Raw genomic sequence first — 25,237 nt, 5'->3', positions numbered from 1 at the left:
AGGTCACCGACGGCCAAACAAACTTTCGTTGACTACATTGACCACCAAAGACGGTTCCGGAAGTGCCCGGGAAAAGCGGCCATCTTTCATAACTAGCAAACTCATATCAGTTTCTCGGAAATGGTTGGGCCGATTTTCACAAACTTAGTCCCAAATGATAGCTCTATTATCCCCACAGATGTCTGTAAAATTTCGCACGGATCGCTTGTATGGTTCCGGAAATATAGACTGAACGGTCCGGTCACACATGAAATTCCCATATAAGCCGGAACTCAAAATTTTTTTCAAAGGGGGGACCCCATGAAATTTCAGAAATCGAATTCGTATTTTTGATGCCAAATATCTTTAAAATGCATGAAACGTCGAGATTTTATGTTATCACGAAATTTTTTTTTTTAAATCGACTTTTTGGGACTTTGCCGATTTCGCACCTTTTTTTCAGTTCAATATTACCGTGGCTGTTTTTTCTTTTTCAAAATTTTAGAACTCGAATGATGATTTATTTTCCTGTATATAGTTGTCATGTGACGTACAATAATAAAATGTAATATATGCATTTAAAAGCTTTTAATGAATATAAACAACGCACACATTCTCGTGATTCATGATTGAGAAAGGCACAATTGCACCGCTAGGTGGATTAAAATAGGTTTTTTTTAATAAGATTTCTGAAAGAAACCAAGCATCAAGAAATTTAAATTATATTTGAAATTAATAGAGCGCTATGGCAAAAATCAATTAAGAAAACCAGAGAAATACATGAAGCCATGAATTTCGCTAAAGTTTTTTTTAATATTTGTTTTCGAGATAAAATTTTCACTTTTTTGTAATACACACACTTGCTAAAATATGGTATTACACTACGATTTCAGTCCATTTAGAAGAGAATTCTATTCTTCTATTCTAAGTACAAATCTTTAAAATGAAAAGTGGACGAGAGTTTCATTCCCCATGACAACGTTACGCCGCTTCTATAACTCTATCTTTTTTCCGGTTCTAAACCGTGCTTGTGATATATTATGCTTCTTGATTTTGCATGTTTTAATGGTTCTTTTGGAAAATATCCTTATACATCTCGATACCCTGTATGCATATAGCATTCATGTTTTCAACAAAGATATTTCGAATATTATGTTCAACAACTTTACTGAAGTTAATAAGACTCTAAATAATGTTTTAGGAGAGTTCATTCTCAGAGGCGGATCCAGAAAAAAATTTCGGGAGGGGTCGGAAATTTCGATTTTAAATTGAACATTATACAACTCGTAATACGTAATAACCTTATTAACAGAATATCAGTTTTGTTGATCAAAGTTGGTTTGGAGTAATTTTGAGTCTAAAGCTAGTATAAAATTGAAACTAATTAAAAATTTCTCAACAAGTAAAATAATTTCGGAGGGGGTCTGGACCCCCAGGACCCTCCCCCTGGATCCGCCACTGTTCATTCTACATAAATATTTTTTGGGAGATTAGTCGCCAATTTTTTTCATTTCGTGCAAAAGAAATCTATAAGATTCGCTCAAACTTTTAAAACTTTTCCGGGGTCCGGAGGGCCGTGCCCCATATACCTATCAAATACAGCTCGATTAGAAAATTGTCTGCATGTGTATGTGTGTATGTGTGTACACTAATGTCATGTAATTATTTCAGCAATGGCTAAACCAATCTAAACGAAACTAGTTTCAAATGAAAGGCAGACTGGACCATTCGAGGCTAATATTTTTGATTTTGAATATGTTGCTTTCATTCTGAGGTATAGGTGATTTTGTCAAAGTACGACAGATTTAAAACATATAACTTTCGAATACGATTACGCATATAATTGAAAAGCCAATAAAAATACCTTTCTAACAAGCTATATATTGTCGAAATCTGTTTACGAACGGCTTTACGAACGGCGGATATATTAATAGCCCTAAACTCTGGGCCTTATAAAGGGTTAAAAACTCTCGAAATAACATTTCAAATTTTTAAGAAAAAGTAATGTTCAGTGGACAACAAAGCTGTTCAAAATTCGACATTGCAGAATATTTTATATAGGGATGATGACCATTAAAACAATTTTTGCAGATAAATTCTTAATAGGGTAGACGACTCCTTATTCATCTCATTATGTCACACTATTTCGATTGTAATTCGGCGTATATTGATTGGATTGCGCTAAAATACACACCAAAAAATAATGAAATTTAAACGACATGTAAATCAATACGAATGTAAACAACAACGATTGAATCCAAAATTTGATTGAAAATTACGTTAAAATCAATTGGAGCATCAAACAGCATACCATTTTACACTTTCATTCGTGTAATATTACATGTCATTCATTTTACAACAATATTCGAGTAAAAATACATTGAAGTGCATTTGTTTTCCGTTTAAAGAAATTGTAATTTTCAATCCACGTGTAAAATTATAATAAAATTCGTTGAAGAATGCACAACAAGACGTGTGTATTTGTGGTGGAACTTAATTTTACATTTATTTTAATGCTGCAAATATGTGCATGAAAATAAACTTAAAATTACAAGATGTTTTTATCTATGTAGGTATCAGTAGCCTTGCTTTGTTTCTAAGAAGCAGTAACATAAAAAATCTGGTTTGAAAATGTAAAATACTCGCGTTTGAGCGTAACAAAAACACAAGTACAACGCGCCCTTATTTATGCTACAATTTGACCTAATGCGATGGATAGAGATAGCAGACACTGCTCTAACTAATGTATTTAAATGGGTGGGATGAATACAGGAGCTAAGATGAATTAGGACACAGTAACCCTATTCTTCAAATATTGCATAAGTTGTGAATTTTCAACTAATTCGACGAGTTTTACGAAAATCTTTCCAATCAACTGGAGTTTGCAGTTTTAGTGAACATTTTTAAAATCCTTGCATAAATTAGAACCACCCTAACTGCAATTTAAAAAAAACGGATTTCAAGGTACAACAATTTATTCAAATATATTTTTTGACGCTTGAGCTATTTAGTTAGGGTAAAAGGTTGAAATTTCTACTAAATTTACTCTATTGTTTTCGCATTCAGCGACCCAAAATTGACTTAGAAAAGATCTTTCTTCTTAGCTTATCGCGTTTAGATTCTGAATATAAAAAATTAGAGCAAAAACAAAAAACGGCAAGCAAAAAAAACGTTTTTTGAAAAAAAATCGAATTTCTTTGAAAGAGAAATTGAGTTTGATTTTCGTGTTCAGCTACCCAAAATTAATCTAGAAAACAGTTTTTCTCGCAACATTATTTTTCTTGCTAACTACTGTAATGTTATTTAAGACCAAAAGAGATATGTGAAAAAACAGAACAATTTTCACTCGGTGCTCGTGATCTTCACGTGAGAAGTTTGTCTGTCACATAAGACTTTAAAAGATTTTTTCCTGAATTATTTTTTTATGCAAAATCAACTAAAAATAAGTAATATTACAAAAAAATACTTTTTTTTGATTTTGGTTGCTCTTAAATTGTTGATATTTAAACCAAACATGTTATACATTTTTGGGGCATATCAACACCTTTCGAATGGTGAATCGATTGTGTTAATCGAAGATTTGTTTCTGAGATATTGATCAATAACTGCAAAAAGAGCTCAAAAACACGTTTTTAAAAAATTTCAAAAACTATTCTTTGAAAAAGAAAATGGTTCGACCTAAAATTGACTTAGGAAACACCTTTTTACTAACTTCATGCAATCACCCAAAATTTGTGTAATAGAATCCAAAAAGTACCTAAAAGTAATAGAAACTTACTCATCAGATTTTGGGTGTACAAACCAATACGAAACTATCACGAGCTAGTGGTAGTTTCGTATTGGTTGAATTTATGTTATCGAGAAGATTCCTTCTCGATAACAGAATTTTAACCAATCTGTTGTGCTAAGTGGATTGGTACACAAGACTCGGCCCTCCAGGCCCCGGAAAAAAACCTCCAAGGGTTGAGGGTTTTTATAAAATTCTTTTATAAAAAGCGTAAAAAAAATCAATACCATTCCTATGAAAATTTTCTTCGAACGAGCCTGAACAATTGCGTCTAACAAAAAAAAATCAGTAAAAAAACAGCTAGCCAGAACTCCAGTTAATTCATAATACTATTCTTCACTTCTGAATTGTTCGTTCAAGTCCTTCCCGGTACTGAAACATGATCTTCATGTCAAGAAGTTTTGTAGAATAATTGATTTCGTTTGTTCGTATTTTCATGTAGATGCGAGATTCTTTGTTTAGGATGGAAGATTGGTAAGTATTAAGAAAGAAAGGCATCATAAAACGGCTACTACCGCGTTTTTTCTAATCCCCAGCCAACAGATTCGACTCTGGTGATTGTTTTAGTAGCAAACATAAACCGTCCAACCTTTTCCTGTGCATTAAACCGGAAAAATCGCATTTCCCGAACCTGCTGTCTTTTTTAAGACTGCCTGAGTAATAAAGAAACATCATAAATGTTCAATTTGCAGAATGAATCCCGAGAGGTTGTTTCACACACCCACTTTCCTCAACTCGTCTACCATCTATCTGTTCTCGGTTTGGTTTTTGGCCATGGCCCGATGCTGAGTTGTCGTTTCACTTCAACACTTTCCGAAAGCCATTTCGACAACCGCTTCCTTACACATCAAGTGGTCAAGCATGAATATTCAAGTGGCTAGTTTGTGCACTGCCACTGTACCGCGGGTTATGATGATGATGCTTAGAGGTGTGGGAAATGGCGGAATATTTGCGCTGCTGTAACAGTTTCGTCACGGCCTCGGTCGCTTTCTGTCTTTTGCACCGCCATCCACCGTACTACAGCCATTCCGGATGGAAATGCTACCACCGTGGTAAATGCGGTGGAAAAAATACTTCCACCACCAGAGAAACACATCTGAATTTCCGTGGCAGCTGACCATGGGGGAGATTTTCCGTTTCATGCAACTTCCAAACCGCTGCAATACCCACACATAAACACGTGCATAGCGAAGCTGGTTCGGGGGAAACTTTTCTGCGGTGCTTTGTTGTTGGCAGGGTTGATTCGTGTTCTGACTTTCGCAGTAGTAGCGAACTTTCCGTGTCAGTTACCATCGTATTTAATATCGCATCATACAAGAGTTTTCAGCACAAATAAAAAACAAATTTTAATTAATACTATTGTTGGCACACGGTTTTTTTTATCACATTCTACACATACAGATATGATCGTGATATGTTTTCTCACTACTGTCCCAATAGATTTTAATCTGGTTACGGGAGAATTTTGGGGGGGGGGGGTAGTATTAGTATACGGACACACGTAACCAGCCTACTTTGTATTTTTAAGCTATTCGGGAGGATGTAAAACGATTTCGTAGAGTACTTGACCAATGATGTAATTCATATAAAAGGCTATTGCTATCTATAGAGTTCTATGCAAATGATTTCACTCACACTACTTGGGGGTTTGTTTTCCTCCAGCTGTCATATGTAAAACTGTCAGTCAATTTAAATGTTTGAAATCGCTTGTCTAAAGTATTTATAATGGTGTTTAAATACTCTGTGTCACTGTGAAACTTATTCCGGAGACTACAATACCGGTTGGGTTCGATACACCATGCAAATAATCCGACCGAAAAGTTTTTTTCGATTTGTTTTCCTCCAGCTATCAGAAATTATGACAGGTGGAGGAAAACAAATCATTGAAAACACTAATACAGTAACAGACTATCAAGTACTCTATTTGAATATTAAGCAAAGGAAAATTGCGAAATTCCTCGCATTCAGCGTAACTACGATCTCTTGATAACCATAATAGTCTTCAATTTGAAAATTTCCATACTGAGCTTTTGATGAGGCGTAACATATTTTCCGTAATTCATAGAATGTATTGAATGGAGCATGGAAACTATTCCCGTATCTAATCTACTAAATCTCTTAATACTCAATTATCGAAATTGTAGCAAACGAAAAGTACAACCCTGACCGCAGACACCGGTCTTCGAGGTAACGCAAAGCCTACCAACATCTACTTGGCACAGCTATATGTAGTGCGTTGCGGGATTGAAAACCAACCGATGTTGGCTGCGACATGCCTCAGCATGGTGCCGTTCTTTCCCTGCAGACGATGTTATGAATTTTCTGCTCTTTTGCTACGCTTCGCCCGGACTTTTGGGGTTTGCGAGCGTACACACACATACACAGCCACACGCGTGTACTGGAAGTCTGAGGCATTCTCGTAGCCGTTTTGGGTCTTTTGTGCAGTTTTGTCAATTAAAAAGTTTATGTTTAGGTTCACAGTAGGTCTTCGCTGGTCTGGAAAGTTTTTTTCCTGTGTTGGAATGTTCTCGTATTGTTTGACAGTGTCTTGCAAAGTTAAGAATCTCGGCGGGAGTGCAAAGATTGCAGCATCAAGTTGTGCGTTGTAGTTACAGTGCGGGCCGTTTATTGTATACTCGTATGCAGGACATTGGATCCGGTCGAAGAAACTAATCTTCATTCGCTACTTTTGTTGTTTGAAACGTTAAACTGTTTGTTTTTATGTCTGGTGTGCTCGAATCACAAACCCCACTTGACTGGCGTGTGCGAGAAGTATCCAAATAGCGACTACCAGTCGATTCGCTACCGCATCGGCCAATGGAACTCTGCTGCAGCACGAAGAAGGACAACCGGCAAGCTAAAGTGGAAGACGAAAGTCTTTAACAAAACCTCTTTGTTGAGTCACTTCGGCGAACAGCGGAATCAAGTACGTTGATGCGGCTGATCTAACAAGAAGGATTGTGACGTTACAATGCCACGAAAACTGGAGCCATGCATTAGACGGCGTGTAGCTTACTGGTTAAATGAGGTGGGCTCAGAGAGCAAGATCGGAAAGTGAGAGAGCAGCGCAAACGACGTTTCGAGAAGGTAGGGACGCTTTTAAAACGGGAGATCAAGATTAGCAAGCAAATTGCCATAAGTAGCTGTGCTGAGAAATAGGCGCCAATCCCTGGGGGATGCGTATTGAGTCGTCATGACGAAGATGAGGGCCCGTCGACACCAGCTGAAATATGTCCGGGTAAGCTAAAGATAATCGTTGAAGGTCTCTTCCTGAAGCACGATTCAACTACCTGGTCACCGATACCGTACGGCGAAGAAGACGGAGCTAACAGAGCCGAGTGGCAAGTAGGGTTCGTCGCGGTTGCGGTATTTACCGCAACCGCGCGGTATTTACCGCACCCGCACCGCAAAAACTGCGGTGCGGTAAGACACTTTTTCTTGCGGATGCGGTGCGGGAAATGAGCATTTACCGCGCGGTATTACCGCAACCGCACTTAAAAAAATAATTGATAAGTTTGCAGTCTGCATTAAAAAGTGAATTAAAACTTTGACTTTTACTATTTAAGAACGACGAAACTTATTACCTTACAATAGGGAAACATAATAAACATTTGATTGCTCTAATTTCCATGGACTTGACAATGATTGGAAAATAAATCCGAATATAATCTGTATTTGACCTATCGCTACTTGATTTTTTACATTTTGTTTATTCTAATATGATAAAACAATCTGTTACTAAGAAATAAAATCTATAAGCTGTGTCCAATATAATTTAGCATCAGTATTTTTACGACATATTTTGAACACTTTTAAAAATTTACAAGCGAACCAAATATATAAAATGCACAATACAATCATTGAAAAACAATTGAATTGCACTGTCAAATCCAATTTAAAAATGCATCATTTCTCCCGATTCCTCTTGACAATCGTGGAATTATGAATCGTTTACGATGACATTTTCTCAACTGTGAGTTTTGATTAAATTGGAGAACTTTTGATTAATTTGGAGAACTTAAAAATTTTCCTATTGATTGCTGCGGAAGAACGTTTTTGTATGTATAATGATGAAGTACATGTAGGGTTCGCAGTACCGACCCTTTTTGTCGAGAACCGGTACTACGGTACTGAAGCCCTTTTTTAAATTCGAAAAGAGCTTCAAAATGAAATTGAATGCTGAAACTGATGACCTTATTCTCAGATGATTGATTTGTGTTGATCAAAAAACATGTTTATTGTTTTTAATTGATTCGGAATGGCATGACTCATTTCAGCAGAAAATATTTTTCGTATGCGGCACCTTCTTTTATTTCGAAATCTAGGCCACTATGAAATCAATAACTGCTAAGCGGTGCGACTTTTATCGACTTTAACAGATGGTAAAAGTAAGAAATACTATTAATAACAGTAAATCAAAGCGAGAATGGCAGTAAATCCTAGCAGGTTGCTCGCTTTTCCTCTCTTGATTTGCTGTAAATTGGTTTCGACCTGCATACCAAGGCTCTTTGCTTTCCTGTAAACTATGGAGTTTTGCTGAATTTTCCTATCACTAATAATCACAAATCGCCCCATTTGGAGTAGCTCACCAAGTCTAAAATTGTTAGCTGCTAAATCGCTGTTCTTTATTTAATAAATAAAGGTTTAAGAGCAAACCAAAGGCATGATTTAGACCATAGTCTTATTACGTGCCACCCAGTAAAAAATGGAAACCAATCAGAATGTCGCTAATAAAAAAAATCATAGCAAATTTTTACTTCTCTTACGCTAGATGTGAATATTATGAAATTTTGTACAAGATCGTTAAAATTTAATAATAACAATATAAAGAATTTAAACATTCCGTTCAGTACAACGGGAGCTAGTAATGTTTAACTTATAGAAGGTAATTAATATAATTAAAAGTCATCTTGCAGACCGATAGAGAATCCACATATTTTTCATAAAAAAATTGTATGGTACCGAAAATACCGGTACTGGCTTTTCTTCAGTACCGGTATTACGGTACCAAAAATGGGTCGGTATTCCCGGGATTTTCGGTACTGGTATTACGGTACCACAACCCTAAGTACAGCTACATTTCATATGACTTCAGTGCTATGCTAAGATTTACCTTGTTTCGAAAGTATTTATCTCAAAATGTACGGAATTTTATTAATAAAACTTGCAAAGTGTCAACTTTTTTAATTTTTTAATAAATGTTACATTCTGAGGAGTCCGTCAAAGTTAATGTACGTGTAAATAAGAGTAGTATTTTATTATATTTGGTTATTCAAAAAAATTAATAATTTTTCAACACACTTTTCAAAAATACAGAGTTTTACCGCATTACCGCGCGGTGCGGTGCGGTAAATGCAGTGCGGTTGCGGTAAGCGGTGCGGTTTTATTATTTTTTTGCGGTTGCGGTGCGGACTATCCATTTACCGCCCACATCCGCACCGCGACGAACCCTAGTGGCAAGCGACTACCGACGAGCTCAAAAAAGCGTCGATATGACTAAAATCAAAGAAAACCCCCGTTCCGAATAGAATACCAACCGTGGCGCTGAAAGCTGCGATCCTGGCATATTCGGACATGTTTAAAATGCTACTACTGAAGTCTTTAGATGATGGCAATTACCCCGAAATGAGGAAGGTACAGAAGATGATGTTGCTGGCAAAGTCAGGGAAGTCACCGATCCATCCAGCCTCGTATAGAGCGCTGCACAAAAGAATGAGCTGGATCCTGAAGAGCTTCTTCCAGGGTACAGTATTGCTGTACCAGACGAACAAAGGGAAGAAGGTAATGCGAGTTGCAGCGAGCGTTCCTCAGGGCTCCATTTTCTGTCCAACTCTTTCACTCAAAAAAAAGTAAACGTTATGCCTATTGATTTTACACATAGATTTTTGCAATTAACGGAGGCATATAGACACTATTTGCTGGCACATAAACCTAATGTGTGTATTTACAAGAAATATTAATCTTACATTCACATTTCATAACTATTAGCCACATAAAACCCCATTCTATAACAATTTGCACATATAACTTATGTGTGTGCATACATAGTTTATACAGTTGACACATAGAAGGTATGTGTGCGCGTGATAACAATAGCATTTCTTCTTCATATGAATTTTAAGCGGTTTGAAGCAAATAGAATTAACGTTTGGATTTTTTTCAGTGTTGGAACGGGATGTACGATACAGTCTTAACACCACGGCTGCCCTGGAAAGTGAAAACAGCGCGATTCGCGGAAGATGTGTCACTAACGGTGATAGGTGAGACACTTGGAGAAGTAAAGGTGTCGGTGACGGAGACAATAGACGACATCGAGAGCTGGATGAACGGGGCCAAGTTGCAAATAGCTCACCACAAGACGGATGTGTTGTTGGTCAGCAACTGCAAAGCGGTTCAGCGGATACAGATCCCTGTCGAAGGGCATGTGATTACATCGAAGCGTGCACTGAAGCAATTGGGAGTTAACTATGAGTAGGTCGTCTACTTCGGAATACTTTAATCCGCTGATTTCATTCCAGATACCTCTCGAGTGTCTTCTTCTAAAGTTTCCTCTGTCGTTGGGCTTTTTTCGGCAACATTTCTTGAAATGCTCGTGTGGGGAGACGTTTATTTTTATATTTTACGAAGTTAAAAAAAATATTTATTCCATGGCTTTCATCATTTCTTATATTTTGAAATATTTTCAACAATTTTTTTCCATTTTCCTGTTTTCATTCTCTCCATTTTTTTATTTCGTTAAAAAAATATGTATTGAACATTTTGTATTATTATTATTTCTACGGTTAACTCAGTGGATCCATTATGTCCATATCCATATTTGATTACTTTTTGTTGACTTTGTTTTCTATTTTTGTTATGTTCATTATTCTTCCTTTTGTCGTTTTTCCATGTTTTCCTTACTTATTGTTATTGTAACCATTTTACAATATTTTTCTATTTCTTCAATTTTAGTCCCATTTCCTTTTTCATTTTCTTCCTCTAATTTCATTGATTATTTTATTGAATTTGTTTTATGTTGCTGTTTCTTCAACATTTTTCTACAAACTTTCAGATTTCAACTTTTTTATTGTTTCAGTTTTGTTCATTTTCTGTCGTTTCTCCGCTTTGGATTATTTTATTTTTGATATTGATAGGTTTTTGACAATTTATGCGTATTATTAATCTTGTTCCATTATTTTAAATTTCAATTTTCAGCTTTCTCAATTTGTTCCATTTCATTTACTTGTTATTTTCTCTCGTTTGTTCCTTATTTGATAATTTTTGTTTTTCTCTCTTTAAATTCTAATTCCATTGATTGTTCTTTTTGTTTTTTAATTCATTCCGTTTCTATTTTGCTACTGCAATTTGAACAAGGTTGTAATTGTGAGTTTTTTATTTATTCCGTACCATATATATGAACGAGGAACTCGCAAAAATCTGTTTTCCCCGAAACCGAAGACTTTCGAGCAAATAAGACTGTGAGAGGCTGGCAATGTTGTAGTGCATCTACTTGTCCGAATGAGTTTTTTCTTTAATGAATTCTAGGTGAAACTAGATAAAGGTCCGAACAAATTCATTCAATACCGACAGCTGTATAAATAAGAATTATTGGTAAATCGGCTCCTTTCAAAATCACTAAAAAATTCGTAATTTCGTTGACTTTGCATTTGACGCAATTTTTTGCACGATATTCAAAAAAATCTGAAAAGCCCTCTTTTTTGATTTTGGCATGTGTTCTTCAGTTATAAAAGTGTCGTCCAAGCAAGAGGAGCAACATAACGAAATATCGCTCACGTATTGCCTGTATGCGAAGAACTGGCACGCCGAGTTAGCGAAATCATTAAAAGTAACCAAATAAACTGCCCCCAGCGTAATGCCAACCGGAATGGAAAAGTGGCCCATATTTTCAAGCTGTTGAAGTTCACAACAGAAATATCTGATTCGGCAGGCTTTCTGTGCCCGTGGTTTGAAAAGTGACATTTTCATTAGAACTTTCAACCAGGAAATTTATGTGAGAATACATGAAAAAATCTTTCATGAAGCAACACGTTCATCCTATGTTATTTTGATGAGTTTGAATCCTGCCATTACGAAAAAGGACCTGTAGTGGTATGCCGCCAACATCGTTTAGGTGGCGCACAAGGGCAAGAACCCTCCCTACACACGAGGGCACACCACAATCAATAACTATTAGTCCATCGTCAAGCGGAAGCTGAAGAAGACCCATAATTATTTAAGTGGCAAACAAAATGGACGAGGTGGCTGTGTAGAATTTGATGTCAGTAGTTAAAAGACGCTTAACCGAAGGCTTAACTGAATATTTTTTTTGTATTGTATACTTATTGAGCTTATGAAAAAAATGCTTTTTAGTAACAAATTTAATCAATTCCCATGCATTCTTGTTTGACTAAATTTTGATCATACACTGCGCTGGTAGATGAGTGGTAAGCGTGACTGCCACTTTGCCCAATGGATCTGGGTTCAATCCCAGCCGAGGTCGGTAAGATTTTCATAGGTGAAAACTCTGTACCACGACTTCCTTCACAATGGAAGTATAGCCGTTGGTCCATGTGTTTATGACCCGATATCTGGTTGTGGAACAACTTCTCTGGCGCTGGTGAAAGGCATTCAGTGCGGACAGAGACCGTTGGAAAATAAACGAAATAAAAATTTAAATAAAAAAAAGCATTTGAATTTACAGCACTCAGTGTACTCTACTACAGTTTAGCCACAAAAGTTTATATGCACTAAACTTAAAAGCAGAGAACTATCTTATCAATAGATTTCGAGCTTAACCCTCCGGCACTCGCGCCGTTGTATTTTGTGCAACACCTTCCGAAACTCTAGCGAAATCTTCTTCCAGCACCAGCGGTTGCTCATACGGGGAGCCATTCGTGCGAGTGCCGGAGGGTTAACCTCTCTGTTTCTACAATGATGGAAGGGGCTCTTATGCTGGACCCCCCGAGCCCGTAATTTATCTCTACAGTCCTGTGGGTATCTAAAACATACTATAAAGAACTTATATCGTTGACAATTGGATTGAATGACATTTCGCTAATATTGTTCTATATCTCGATATGCTGAACACATAGAGCTCTTATGTCTTCAAGAATTTTGTTTTTAATAACTATCAACAACTTTACTGTATAGTCTCTGGATAATATTTTATGAATTAATTCTCCATTATTACTTCTAGGAGGATTAATTACTATTTTTTTTTTCAAAATATACGCTGCATTATATCGTAAAACTTCTCAGAAGATTGTGAACCTACAAGGTTTCGAAATTATGCGATCTTGACCGTTAGAAATTGTTTTAAAAACTTTTATTTCAGTTTTCTTAACTTTAAAAGTGCGTAATATGAGAACGTGACCTTGTTTACAAAATTTAATCGCGTCAATCATCTCAGCACTCAAATGTACAATATTAATAGGCAGCTAAATTTTCAATCCCTTTGGGTTACTATTTTTTATAATTGATGATACTAAAATATATGGAATACTCATAAAAACCGATCTAGGTGTGCTAGAGATTAATAGAAAACGCCATTTTTCATTAGTTTTCCCTCTACTTTCAAAAAAAAAAAAATATACAGTCACTGCGTATTGTTTTTTTTATTGAACATTGTTTATTGTTAGACTGCCACCTGGTTGTGAGATCACCAGTGATTGTAAGTAGATTAACCGTTGTGTGTCCGACGCGGTACCCGGGTACCTTTTTAAGTTTCAATTAATTAAATTCCTATGTTTTATCCTTAGCTGGAAATTGAAACTTTGTGACATCTTAGAACTTTACTAAGTCAAGCTTTTGGGTTAATAATATTGTTGATACAGTAAGGGGGGGGGGAGTTAGGAGGGGCTCCTAAATTTTTTTTACTACGTAACAGGCCGACGTGGGTACCCAAGTACCCACAAAACTGAAATACCAATAACTAAGGTAATTTCCAACCGATTTTGATGCTTTTGGGTGTTTTGAATTCAGGAACTCATCCGATTTTGGACTAGGTAAAAATGAATCGGGTTACTTTATTAGGTTTCCGGGAATCCGGGTTTCCGGAGGCAGGTTCCAGTACTGTAATACTATTTGTGAACTTCAATGGAATACTAGTAATATGGGTATCAAAATTCTTGGAATTGCATCAGTAGGTTGTATCTCGTGGTTTTGGAACCATTTGGTGATTTGACCCCGGAACGGATATTCCGAAGCTGGTTCCCGTGGGGCCGTGAGTGGCCATTCCATTCCAATTTCATTTTTTTAATTGCCATAGGGTCCCGTAACAATAAATAACAGACTTCCGAGACAATTTGAAGAGTTTTGATACTCGTATTGACAGAACCAGTGCAGTAAAATTTCATTTCATTCAATCGAAACTGAATGAACGCAGTCAATCAGTCGTCTACGGTAGCATTCATATTCATTTAACGCATCAGATGCTGTTGATCTGAAGCTCGGTTCATGGCTCTTCACTCACCGTCGCTTTCAAATGAGTCGCAATTCATAGTCAACCTCCTTCGTTTGATCTTCTCAAATGAATAGATCCGCTTTCAATTTACCCAGTGAGTACCAGTCAAATGAGATCCGGGTAAGCCTAAGACAAGAAGAGTCAACTGGCTTCGTGTTTTTGGTTATCTTGCCTTTCTTGTGCCAGATAACAGATGAGTGTATGCAGCTTGCGAGGTTGGCAGTGCAGCCAATTTCTTTGTCATATTTAGACATGTTGCTATAATACACATAATAATGACCGTTTTATTAACACACATTTCGCCAAAGTTTATCTGGTGCTAATCAATCCAACATTTTTATCACATACTTCATGTTTCTAGCAAATTTGGCCAGCTAACAGCCTATTCATCAGAATCAAATTTGCAATAAAGATATAATAGAGATGAACGTACTACCAAATACGTTTTTCATTGCAACCAGTTCCAACAAGTTGTTATTACTAGATTCATTATTTTTTGTCTGAAATCTGCGAATTTGAGAAATTTTGAAAAATAATTATGATAGCCGCAGTATGCTATCATTATTGTACGAAGCTGTCAAATTATTTGCTAAAATCAAATATGTAATTCAGCAATTTTCTTTGCACCTCTACCAATATTGGTAATGACATGGTAATGGGGTAAAACACTTCCACACTGGTTCTATGAGAACACATTACGAGCACAGTCTACAGACACGAGAATAGTCGATGTTCTCTATCAGAAAGAATTCGAAAAGATTTTGCTCGGCATGAATGCTATAAACAGGTCATATCGATGGTGGGTTTATTGATTTGAAGTAACCAAAAGTCGCCATATTGGATTGATTGCAAAATGTCCTCAATCATCAGTTTCCGTCATCTACTGACCAGCCTTGTAAAAGCAATATAGATATATCTAGCCAAACATGTCAAATGGTCCTAAGTGCAAATGACAGTTTCTCTTTGTTTACTTTCTCTTTCGCTAAAAACTCGGCAGTTTATACGTTTGTTACTCAACTCTTAGCAGAATAAGCTAGTCGACATCAGAGTTTAAATGACTTTAACCATCGAGCTTGAGCTTTACCTTGTGCGACCACCCCTGGCTGCCACTCCTTTATCGATGTGGACTAGCTGAAGTTGCAAGGGAATCAGAAGGTAATTATGCTTGGGATTATGGAAACATCTTTCAATATGCAACTCCTGGTAATCCTAAAGTGTTTATTGATCAATACCGGCATCGGCCAGGCCCGAACGTAGATCGCAGAAGGAACGTTCGTCCGATACTTGCTTTTGCTAGAGGCCGTATATACTACTGCGCACTCCACAAGTATCACAGGAGGAGGATATTTCTTGAGCGTTTTTTCAAAACGTCATATCTGCAATGAGTTACTCTCTTTGTTTACTTTCTCTTCTGTTAATAATTCGGTCACTTTAACATTTATCCCTCAGCTCTTTGCATAATATGCTAGTTAAAACCACCGTCTTTCGATCTGTACTGTAAAATAAGTGAAAAGTGTTATAGTGACGCCGTAAAAATCGAAAGAGAAAGTATAAACAGAGAGTAACTCATTGCAGATATGACGTTTTGAAAAAACGCTCAAGATTTGTTAGTAACCAGATATCGACCCACCAACTCATGGACCGAAAATCAACGGCCTTACATCCCTTCCGAAGGAAGAATTTTCATCTCAGAAAAATCTCGACGACCTCGGCTGGGATCGAATCCAGACCAACTGGGATAGGTGGCTGGCACGCTTACCACTCAACCAACTGCGCCTTCGTTTGAAATGACTTTAACCATCGATTTCCGTTATCTATCATCTTGGACCTTTAACGAGTTCGACCGCTTACTCCTAAGACAAGACAAGGCAACTAGTAATACGATTTGTGTATATTTCTGTATTTTGGTAGTACGTCCATCTCTATATAAATTTTTGTGGCAAATTTGATTCTGATGAATAGGCTGTTATGCTGGCCAAATTTGCTAGAAACATGTAGCATGTGATAAAAATGTTGGATTGATTAGTTCCAGATACATTTTGGTGTATTATAGTAACATATCTAAATATGACAAAGAAATTGGCTGCACTGCCAACCTCGCTAGCTGCATACAGTCATCTGTCAACAATTATTCAGCAGGGTACAAGAAAGGTAAGAAAAGTAAAAATACAGACAACTTCTCCAAGATAAGGAGAAAGAAAGGTTCGGAACATTTGTCATTTTTGCGTGTATTTGTTTTATACTTGTAAAATAAAGCATGGCCACCGGGCCCCTGGTAGTAAACATAATCATCCGGACGAGCATCCCGATTCTTTGACGCACGATGAAAAGAGAGAAAAGGCCGGGTTTTACCTTTTTATCTCGAAACTACTGATAAAAAATAATTATTACCAAACCAAAACAAAACTTATATTAACAGCAAAGCCCACTACGTCATTTGTTTATTCTTTTTTTCATATCCTCCTGATTTATCAGCTTCATCGAAAAAAATGACAACCTCACTCATACAGAGAAAAAATGTGCCTACCTGTATCCGTCTTGAGTTGTCTCGTCTTTTCATAGCCTTTACCCTATATGTATTTATTATCTTGTCTTTCATGTCAGTGTTCATTCATATTCATTTGTGAGTGGTTTATTGGAATGGCTCACTTCCATTAACAGAGACCGTGCTAATGTGAGGTTGGTTTTCAATAGAAACTAAACAGGCAAAAACGTCAAATGACCAGAACCTGTTATTCAATTGACAGTGAACTCTGAGTGACTCAAACGAAGACGGCAGCAGAACTCAACTGATACAGTGGTGGTATGCTTACAGTGAAAGACTCGCAGTTTCAATTGAAACGAATATTTTCGTTTGAAATTGATATTTTACCGCACTGGACAGAACATTATTAAAATTTACAAATCATACCCTAGTACTGGAACATTACCCCGGAAAATCCGGATTACCAATCACCAGATTCATTCATCCGGTTCGATTTTATAAATCAAAAAGTAGACGAGTTCCTGAATCCAAAAAATCTAAAAGTGTCCAAATCAGATAAAGGAAGCCATAGTTATGAGCATTTCAATTTGTGGGTACCGCGGATACCCACGTTGGCCTGTTAAAAGTGGTTTTTTTGTTGGACACATAATAGTTTATACGAGACTTTTTATTGATGCATTCTGCTTGGATGTCTACAATGAACTATACTTTGTTGAGTGGTACTGCACCTCTCGTTAGCTATGTACATGTACGCGTCCCTACGACAATGCTCATATATGATACAGTAGAGGTATGTGCTAGACAGGTATATAGGGTGACCAGAAAGTCAACTATTTATTACAGATTACACCTGCGAAATGTCGGTCTGTTATCTAGTGTTTCGTCATCGATACTGCGATATGAGGCTCCTGCCTGGGGCGCGGCACTGAAAACCAAGTGGAACCGCGAAAAGCTGAACAGGACGTTCCGGCTGGTGGTCGTACGAGTTGCGATTGCGTACCGGAGGCAATGTACGTTATCGTCGAGATGATCTCCATCTGCATCACCCTGGCGGAGGATATCAAGTGCTACAATCAATGAATCGTCAGAAATGTGAGGATGACGATGAGAATCGATTAGATGGTAACGTGGCAGCAGGAATGGGACAATACGGAGAAAGGAAAGTGGACCTACCGGCTCATCCAAACCTGTCGACGTAGGTCAATAGAAAGCACGGAGAGATTACCTTCCACCTGAAACAGCTTCTACGAGCCACGGCTGGTTCACGAAATATCCTCATCGGTTCGAATACGCAACGTCACTACTATGCCCGGAGTGTGAGAGCGTCGAGGAGACATCGGAGAATGTGGTCTTTGAATGTCCGAAGTTTGAAGTGACGTGCAGGGAGCTACTTAACAGTTATGTGTCCAACAAAAAAAACACCTTTAACAGGCCAACGAGGGTACCCGGGTACCCACAAATTGAAATGCTCATAACTATGGCTTCCTTTAACCGATTTGGACACTTTTAGATATTTTGGATTCAGGAACTCGTCCACTTTTTGATTCTGTACAATAGAACCGGAATATTGGATCTGGTTTTTGGTGATCCGGATTTTCCGGAGTAATGTTCCAGTACTAGGGTATGATTTGTAAATTTTAATAATGTACTAGCAATATGAGTATCAAAACTCTTCAAATTGTCTCGGAAGTCTGTTTTTTATTGTTTCGGGACCCTATGGCAATTTTAAAAATGGAATTGGAATGGAATGGCCACTCACGGCCCCACGGGAACCTGCTCCGGAATGTCCGTTCCGAGGTCAAGTCACCAAATGGTTCCAAAACCACGAGATACAGCCTACTGATGCAATTCCAAGAATTTTGATACCCATATTGCTAGTATTCCATTGAAGTTCGCAAATAGTACCCCAGCACTGGAACCTGCTTCCGGAAACCCGGATTCCCGGGAACCGAATGAAGTAACCCGATGCACTTTTACCAAGTCCAAAAGTGGATGAGTTACTGAATCCAAAACGTCCAAAAGTATCGAAATCGGTTGGATATTAGCTTAGTTACGGTCATTTTAGTTTTGTGGGTACTTGGGTACCCACGTCGGCCTGTTACGTAGTAAAAAAAATTCAGGAGCCCCTCCTCACTCCCACCCTTACTATAACAACAATATTATTAACCCAAAAGCTTGACTTAGTGAAGTTCGAAGATGTCACAAAGTTTCAATTTTCAGCTATGGATAAAACATAGGAATTTAATTAATTGAAACTTAAAAAGGTACCCGGGTACCGCGTCGGACACACAACGGTTAAAACGGGAGGACCGGACATCAACCCGTATAATGAAACCTTCAGAATGACAAGCGATGTAAAGACGTGGAACGTAGTCAATGGAGTTGTACTGTAGATCATGACCGTCTTACGTATGCTAGATTCACCGCTGGGGACTAAACTGAGTAGGCCGCGGCGAGACACCACCAGTCGCGAGTCATCGGGGAACCAGTAAACCGGACGTCCTGCTTCATCGGAATCGCCGAACTGACCTCGGCACCTAGCTGAATGGCTCGGTTTCGGGAGAACTTCTCTTGCGAGAGGAACTCTCCATCGGAGTAGGTCAGGTCCATCGCCGGGGACTACACCAAGAAGTTCGCGAACAAGTCGGGAAGCTGAAGTAGTGCTAAATGACACAAAAAGGGAACTAAAGGGCTGAAAGAAGTTGCGGTGCTAAATGGCAGCGGACACGGAGCCAAAGGGCTTGGTACTACAACCGAAGAAGAATCGGTATCGGGAGAACTTCATTCGCCAGGGAACTCTCCGTCAGCGTATAGTCAAATTCACCGCCGGGAACTAAACTGAGTACACCGCGACGAGACACCACCAGTCGCGCCGGGGCTCCAGCAAACCGGACGCACTACTCCACCGGAATTGCCGAATTGACCTCGGCACCTGGCTGGTTGTCTCGCTTTCGAACTTCTCTCGCCGGGGAACTCTTCATTGGAGTAGGCTAGATCCATCGTCGGGGACTAGACCAAGTAGTTCAACGAAGAAGTGGTACTAAATGGCACAAAGGGAACCGAAGGGTTCAGTAAATTAGACAGTCTGAAGTTTGCTGCCCAGATAGTCCTCGTAGGGGGAGCGCACTAATTCTCGACCCACAGCTAGCTTTCCCAATACCATACAGAAAATGCTACGTTGTGTGGATGGTCAAAAACTGGTAGTGTATCAAGGATGGGTGCCGCAACTCTACTGAAAGAACTAACTACTAAGTAGTTGGATAGGAGTGTGTGCTGTGCACATAAAAAAACCTCTTCCCGAAGTAATGCCGTAACGTAATGCCGGGGAGGAATCAGGTTACGTGCCAGAGTAGTTGTATTAGCGGGTCGGATAGCTACCCAAACCCGTTCCTTGAGTTGTTCGTTTTTGTACATTTTTTTCCTGCTCAAGATGTTTTTGAACATTTCTTTCTGCTCTCTAAAAACATTTACATACATATATATATCTATCTATCTATCTATCTATCTATCTATCTAACTATCTATCTATCTATCTATCTATCTATCTATCTATCTATCTATCTATCTATATGGACTCTTGAACGGCTTAACCGATTGCCGTAAAAATTTATGCGTATTTGACATTTGTTATGGAGCGTGTTTGTATGCTATAGATAAGGGATTATCTACCTGCAAGATGTCGCTTCGGAAAAAAATTGTGTTTTCCTCTTATTTCGTTGAAAGTCGCAGCAACGCGCGATGGGTATTAGCTAAATATTCATATACCCCCCCCCCCCCCAAAGGTTTCTTACTACGCCACTGGACAGGACACATATGACGAATTGGACGACGACTTTGGGTTAACAAACGTGCTGTTCTACTACCTGTTTACAGAAGGATGACACCGACGTTTAATGGCGAGTGTGGCTGTCTCCGTTCCGTTAAAATCTCGGCAGGTCTCCGAATTCATTCAAAGCTTGTCTCCATTTAGTTGGTGGTGCTAGATTCGGATGGACCATTCACGATTTTACGCCGATCCGGCTTTGAATGCTACTCACCATGAATGATAGTGTCAACCCTAGCACGATCTCCATGTTTGCATAGATAAACATGGGATCACAAGAGGCGATTATATACAACGAAATGAGATAGCGACCTGGAGTTGAGACCCACCAGCATGGAGACATCCACAAAACCAGCTATTATTGGAGACGCACGCGGAGCAAAGGAAGACGCGATTACGGTTGCAAGAAGTGATATGCTGCCGAGATCACCGGTTGCGCCACCGGTAGCCACAGCGAGTACCAGCAGGGGTTTGGTACAGAGTGAGCCACAAGGAAACCAACGGAAGATGGGATTATTGAATCGAGTGTTCACCTCGAGATCAAGTAGCGACACCTCACAGAATGACTCACATCTCCGTAATCGTAATTGATGGAGGTGAGCAAAAAGATCTACGAGCTCTATGAGTTAGTGAAGGACAAGCTCAATATTCGGACCAAAAGGAGGAAGCGAGTGACAGGTATTAAATCGGCCGTAGCCAGAAACTGAGGTGACACCGAAGAGTCACCAAAATGCTCGCTCGGAGAAAAGAGTGAGAGATACGTAGGGAAAGCAAGAGGACCCGGAAAGGCTGAAGAGCGAGCTGGAGGGCACCAGCGACCAGAGAAACGTTGAGAAAAAGCCATGGTTGTTGCATCGTGGGAAGCCAGTAGGTGAAGCGGAAGGAGCGGAGACAAAAGGAAGAAAAGAAGAAGGAAACAGAGAAGAAAAATAAACGCAAGCATTCTCGGGAGAAACAACGGGCAATGCACTGATAATCGAAGCGAACGGCATGACGACCTACGCGACTTTTCTTAACAAGATAAGAGAGGACCCTGAGCTGAAGGAATTGGGAGAGAATATTGTTAAAATGAGGCGCATTTAGAAAGGCCAGATGATCATTGAGCCGAGAAAGAATCCTTTTGACAAGAGCTTGACCTAACGCGAGCTCGTTGTCAAATGTAATGCAAGGAGACTGAGCCGAGCGGACACGTTGGCTAAGTGGCAGCAAGAGTGGGACAACACTGAGAAAGGAAGGTGGACCCACCGACTCATCCCAAAAGGGTGTGCTTAGTATAAGGAACCACCATTGGGACCAAGGGGTCTGTTGGTGTAAATAAATAAATAAATAAATAAATAAATACATAAATAAATAGATACATAGGAAGCATGGAGAAGTTCACTTCCATTTGACGCAGTTTTTGTTCGGGCATCGGTGCTTCCGGAAGTATCTGCATCGGGTTGAACATGCTTGGGTCACCCATTTGCTCGGAGTGTGTCAACGTGCAAGAGACACCGGAACACGTGGTCTTCGAATGCCCTAGGTTCGCAGAAGTTCGAAGGGTGCGACAGTTGACAATATCGTCAAAGGGTTGTGCAACGACGAGCATACCTGGAACACTATCAACAGAGTAGTTACGAGTATACTCATCGATCTGCAGAGGAAGTGGCGAAAAGACCGACAAATTAGCGCCATTGGCTAGAGGAAGTGGCGGTGTAGACAGGTCGCCAGGGCGCCAGTGAACAGTACCTAAGGTTTCACCGGAATCACCGGACCGACCTCGATTCGTAGCTCGTGAGTAGACGAGATCCGCCACCGGGGATTAGACCGAGTAGACTGCATCGAATAGCTAGCAGTGAGTCGTTGGGGCGCCAGTGAACCGATAGTTTCGCTCCACCAGAAATCGCTGGATGGACCTCAATACCTACTAGCTGGCCTGGAACTAGATCGAGTAGAACGGGATGAAGCGGAGTGATAAATGGCTCATGGAAACGAACATCGGTACCGAAAGAAATTCCGTTACCATGGAACTCTTGGTCGGGGTAGGGTAGTTCTCCGCCGGATAGTATCCAAGTAGATCTCTATAAAGCTGGGAGTTAAATGGCTCAAGGAAGTGGGTATCGGTGTCGGTAGAAATTCCTCCTTTGGTGAACTATCGGTCCGAGTAGGAAGAGCTCTCCGTCGGGGACTATCCGAGTCGATCGTTATAAGGCCGGTAGCTGAATGACTCACGGAAACAGGAGCTAAATGGCTCATGGAATCAACAGCTGAACGGATCACGGGGATGAGAGCTGATCGCATAATTGAGGAAGGCAAGCAGCAAGAAAGAGAGAGGGTTAAATCAAAGCTCATAGATCGAGCCATTTCTCGAACAAAATGGGGCTCCCAGATAGAGCAGAATAATGAGGTGCGACGAAAACACAACGACCCCCCCCCCCCTCCACTAAGTAATACCTTGTTGTAGTTCCATGGGGATGAAGGGCGAAATAAAAAAGGGAGTGTTTTCAGTGGTTAGGCACACACGTGAGTCGTGATTCCCACACAGTTCCAATACCGTACAGGCTAAGGCTTTTGATGCTTTTCAAACCATACTTTAAAAAAACATTGTCCCAAATCGGACTTCGTAAAAAAATACAGTTTGAGCGAATTCTATGCATTTTATTTATAAGAAATGTGAAAACTTCAATGTATTCACGTTCATTGCGAAAAAGTGCAAAAAGTGAACATATACAAAAATATTTGTTACGGATAAATGCGGTACTTTCACATTATCCGAAACTTTTGCAAGTTGCTCCCTGCTTGCCACATCCAGTAACATATCCAGATGTAGTAGTTCTGATAAGGTTGGCTTCCTTTAAATTTTATGGGTATTTAATTTAAATTAATTCAGCCAACATTCGGAATACCGCACACATAATATTTAACTATGAAATCAGCTAAGTGAAAGTATGACGAGAGACCAACGCACGATTAACGTTCTTTGACGATGAATAAATTAAATTTATTATTCTTTCCACACAAATGCTCCATTCCAATTACGTAAAAAACAGTCTGGCTCATAAAAGATGGCCTACGGGCCAAAATCAATTTAATTTTATAAATTTTATTTTCAGTGAACAATTTTAATTAATCAATTAATACCGTTATACAATGACTTGCTTTCGATGTTAATGAATTCTGAATTTTTTTCGATCATTGTTGGTGTCTCAAAGGCACGATCCAATTATATCCTCAAAACATGAACTTTTATCTTAATTTTCTAGTATTGTCCAGTATGTAATAACTTACCCATGGTATGCCAAGAGTGATATTAGGAAAAATATACACGCCAAAACATCCGCTCGTCCGACAATGCCCGTTACCTGCAATGGAATATATCGAAAGAGAAAAAAAAACGAAAATTCAAGATCAGAAGTAGTGATAGATAACTGTATACAGGGTATGTGCGAAATTGTTGCACTAAATCTTTCCTTGAAACATAAGAATGAACAGATGACATGTGATTCGTTCATTCTTATGTTTTAAGGAAATGGCAAAATTAGACATTTTAAATTTCAATGCGTCTGAGAAAAATAAAACAAAACAAATTACAGCAATTGAACAATATAATATGTACAAAAGGCTTGGAAAGTGTATGAATCACGATCACTCGAAATTAGCACGAGCACGAACTTCATCCACAGTGTGAAAAAATTATTTCTTAGATGCGATGTTAATCCATTCCTAATTTAAATAAAGTGTCGTTGAACTAGATTCCAATAAATCCTATTACATAAACATTACTTTGCTGTATTATACAAGATAATCCAAAATAAATAAAAAAAATTCATTACAATGCAATTAATAAACAACTTTTTACAGAACACTCAATTTGTGCAAAAACACCGTACGCACCCTGTAGCCGATACACAATTTTCGTTTCATCCCACAATGAACTTTTCACCCCTTTCGATCCGGCCAGACGGAGAAGTAGAGCAGTGACATCTGGGGGAAGCGGATAACAATTTCTACCGGTTTCCGATTAATGAAAGTGGTAGTAACTTTTACCGAACTCATTTGTCGATGGAGTACATTTTTAATGATTGTTTCTCGGTTCCCGTTTGTCGTTTGCCTGGGGAGTTTGCTTCTGCAGCGTGTACTTGTGGGCAAACAGGTGATGTTTCTTCCCTTTGGTATGGTCAGCTGGGGACTTTTATGTTTCCCCGACAAATGAGAAACTTTTGATTGCATTTTGGGAACACATCCCGTATCAATTGAAGTTCATTGTTTGTTGGATGCTGCACGGTGATGATGCATGTGATTTTTCTTTTATCTTAGAAAATTGTAGCTGAAGCTAACTGTTTAGCTAAATTGCTCTATTGATATTCATAGAAGATTATTCAATCGTTCAACTGAACCGACAAATGACACTCTGGACATCATCGCATGCAACCACACCAAACTCATTTGCTATCATTCGTGACACGTTTTTTCTCGCCTTTTGAATTTTACAACCAGCTAACTCTTTCGGTTTGGTCCGTCATAGTCAGCGCGATCCAGTAGACACCTTCACTGTCACACCACACGACCAGATTCGCACCATTAGCCATAGGTACCCATCTGTTGAAGGGATACCTTTCACCAGAGCAGGAACTCGGAAGTAGATGCAAGTACTGCTTTCTCCCACCCCCACTCAACCAGCCATTCTCGGTACATGTGGCATTTTGACACCCCACTGACTGGCACACAATTATTGCCATATGC

At 39.0% G+C, this 25,237-nt stretch overlaps 1 protein-coding gene across 1 annotated transcript in view; it reads right to left on the bottom strand.

Moving 5' to 3' along the window:
* LOC131689725 (protein O-mannosyl-transferase TMTC1-like) overlaps positions 1–25,237 on the bottom strand; it is a 739,528-nt gene that overhangs the window by 142,022 nt on the left and 572,269 nt on the right. Inside the window, exon 4 of the mRNA XM_058975014.1 lies at positions 23,783–23,856. Within this exon, the coding sequence (XP_058830997.1) occupies positions 23,783–23,856 (74 nt within the window). The remainder of the gene's footprint in view (positions 1–23,782; positions 23,857–25,237) is intronic.

This window comes from Topomyia yanbarensis, chromosome 3 (assembly GCF_030247195.1).
Source record: "Topomyia yanbarensis strain Yona2022 chromosome 3, ASM3024719v1, whole genome shotgun sequence".
Classification (NCBI taxonomy): domain Eukaryota; kingdom Metazoa; phylum Arthropoda; class Insecta; order Diptera; family Culicidae; genus Topomyia; species Topomyia yanbarensis.
Note: the sequence above shows the minus strand (reverse complement) of the source record. Positions and strands in the feature narration are given on the sequence as shown.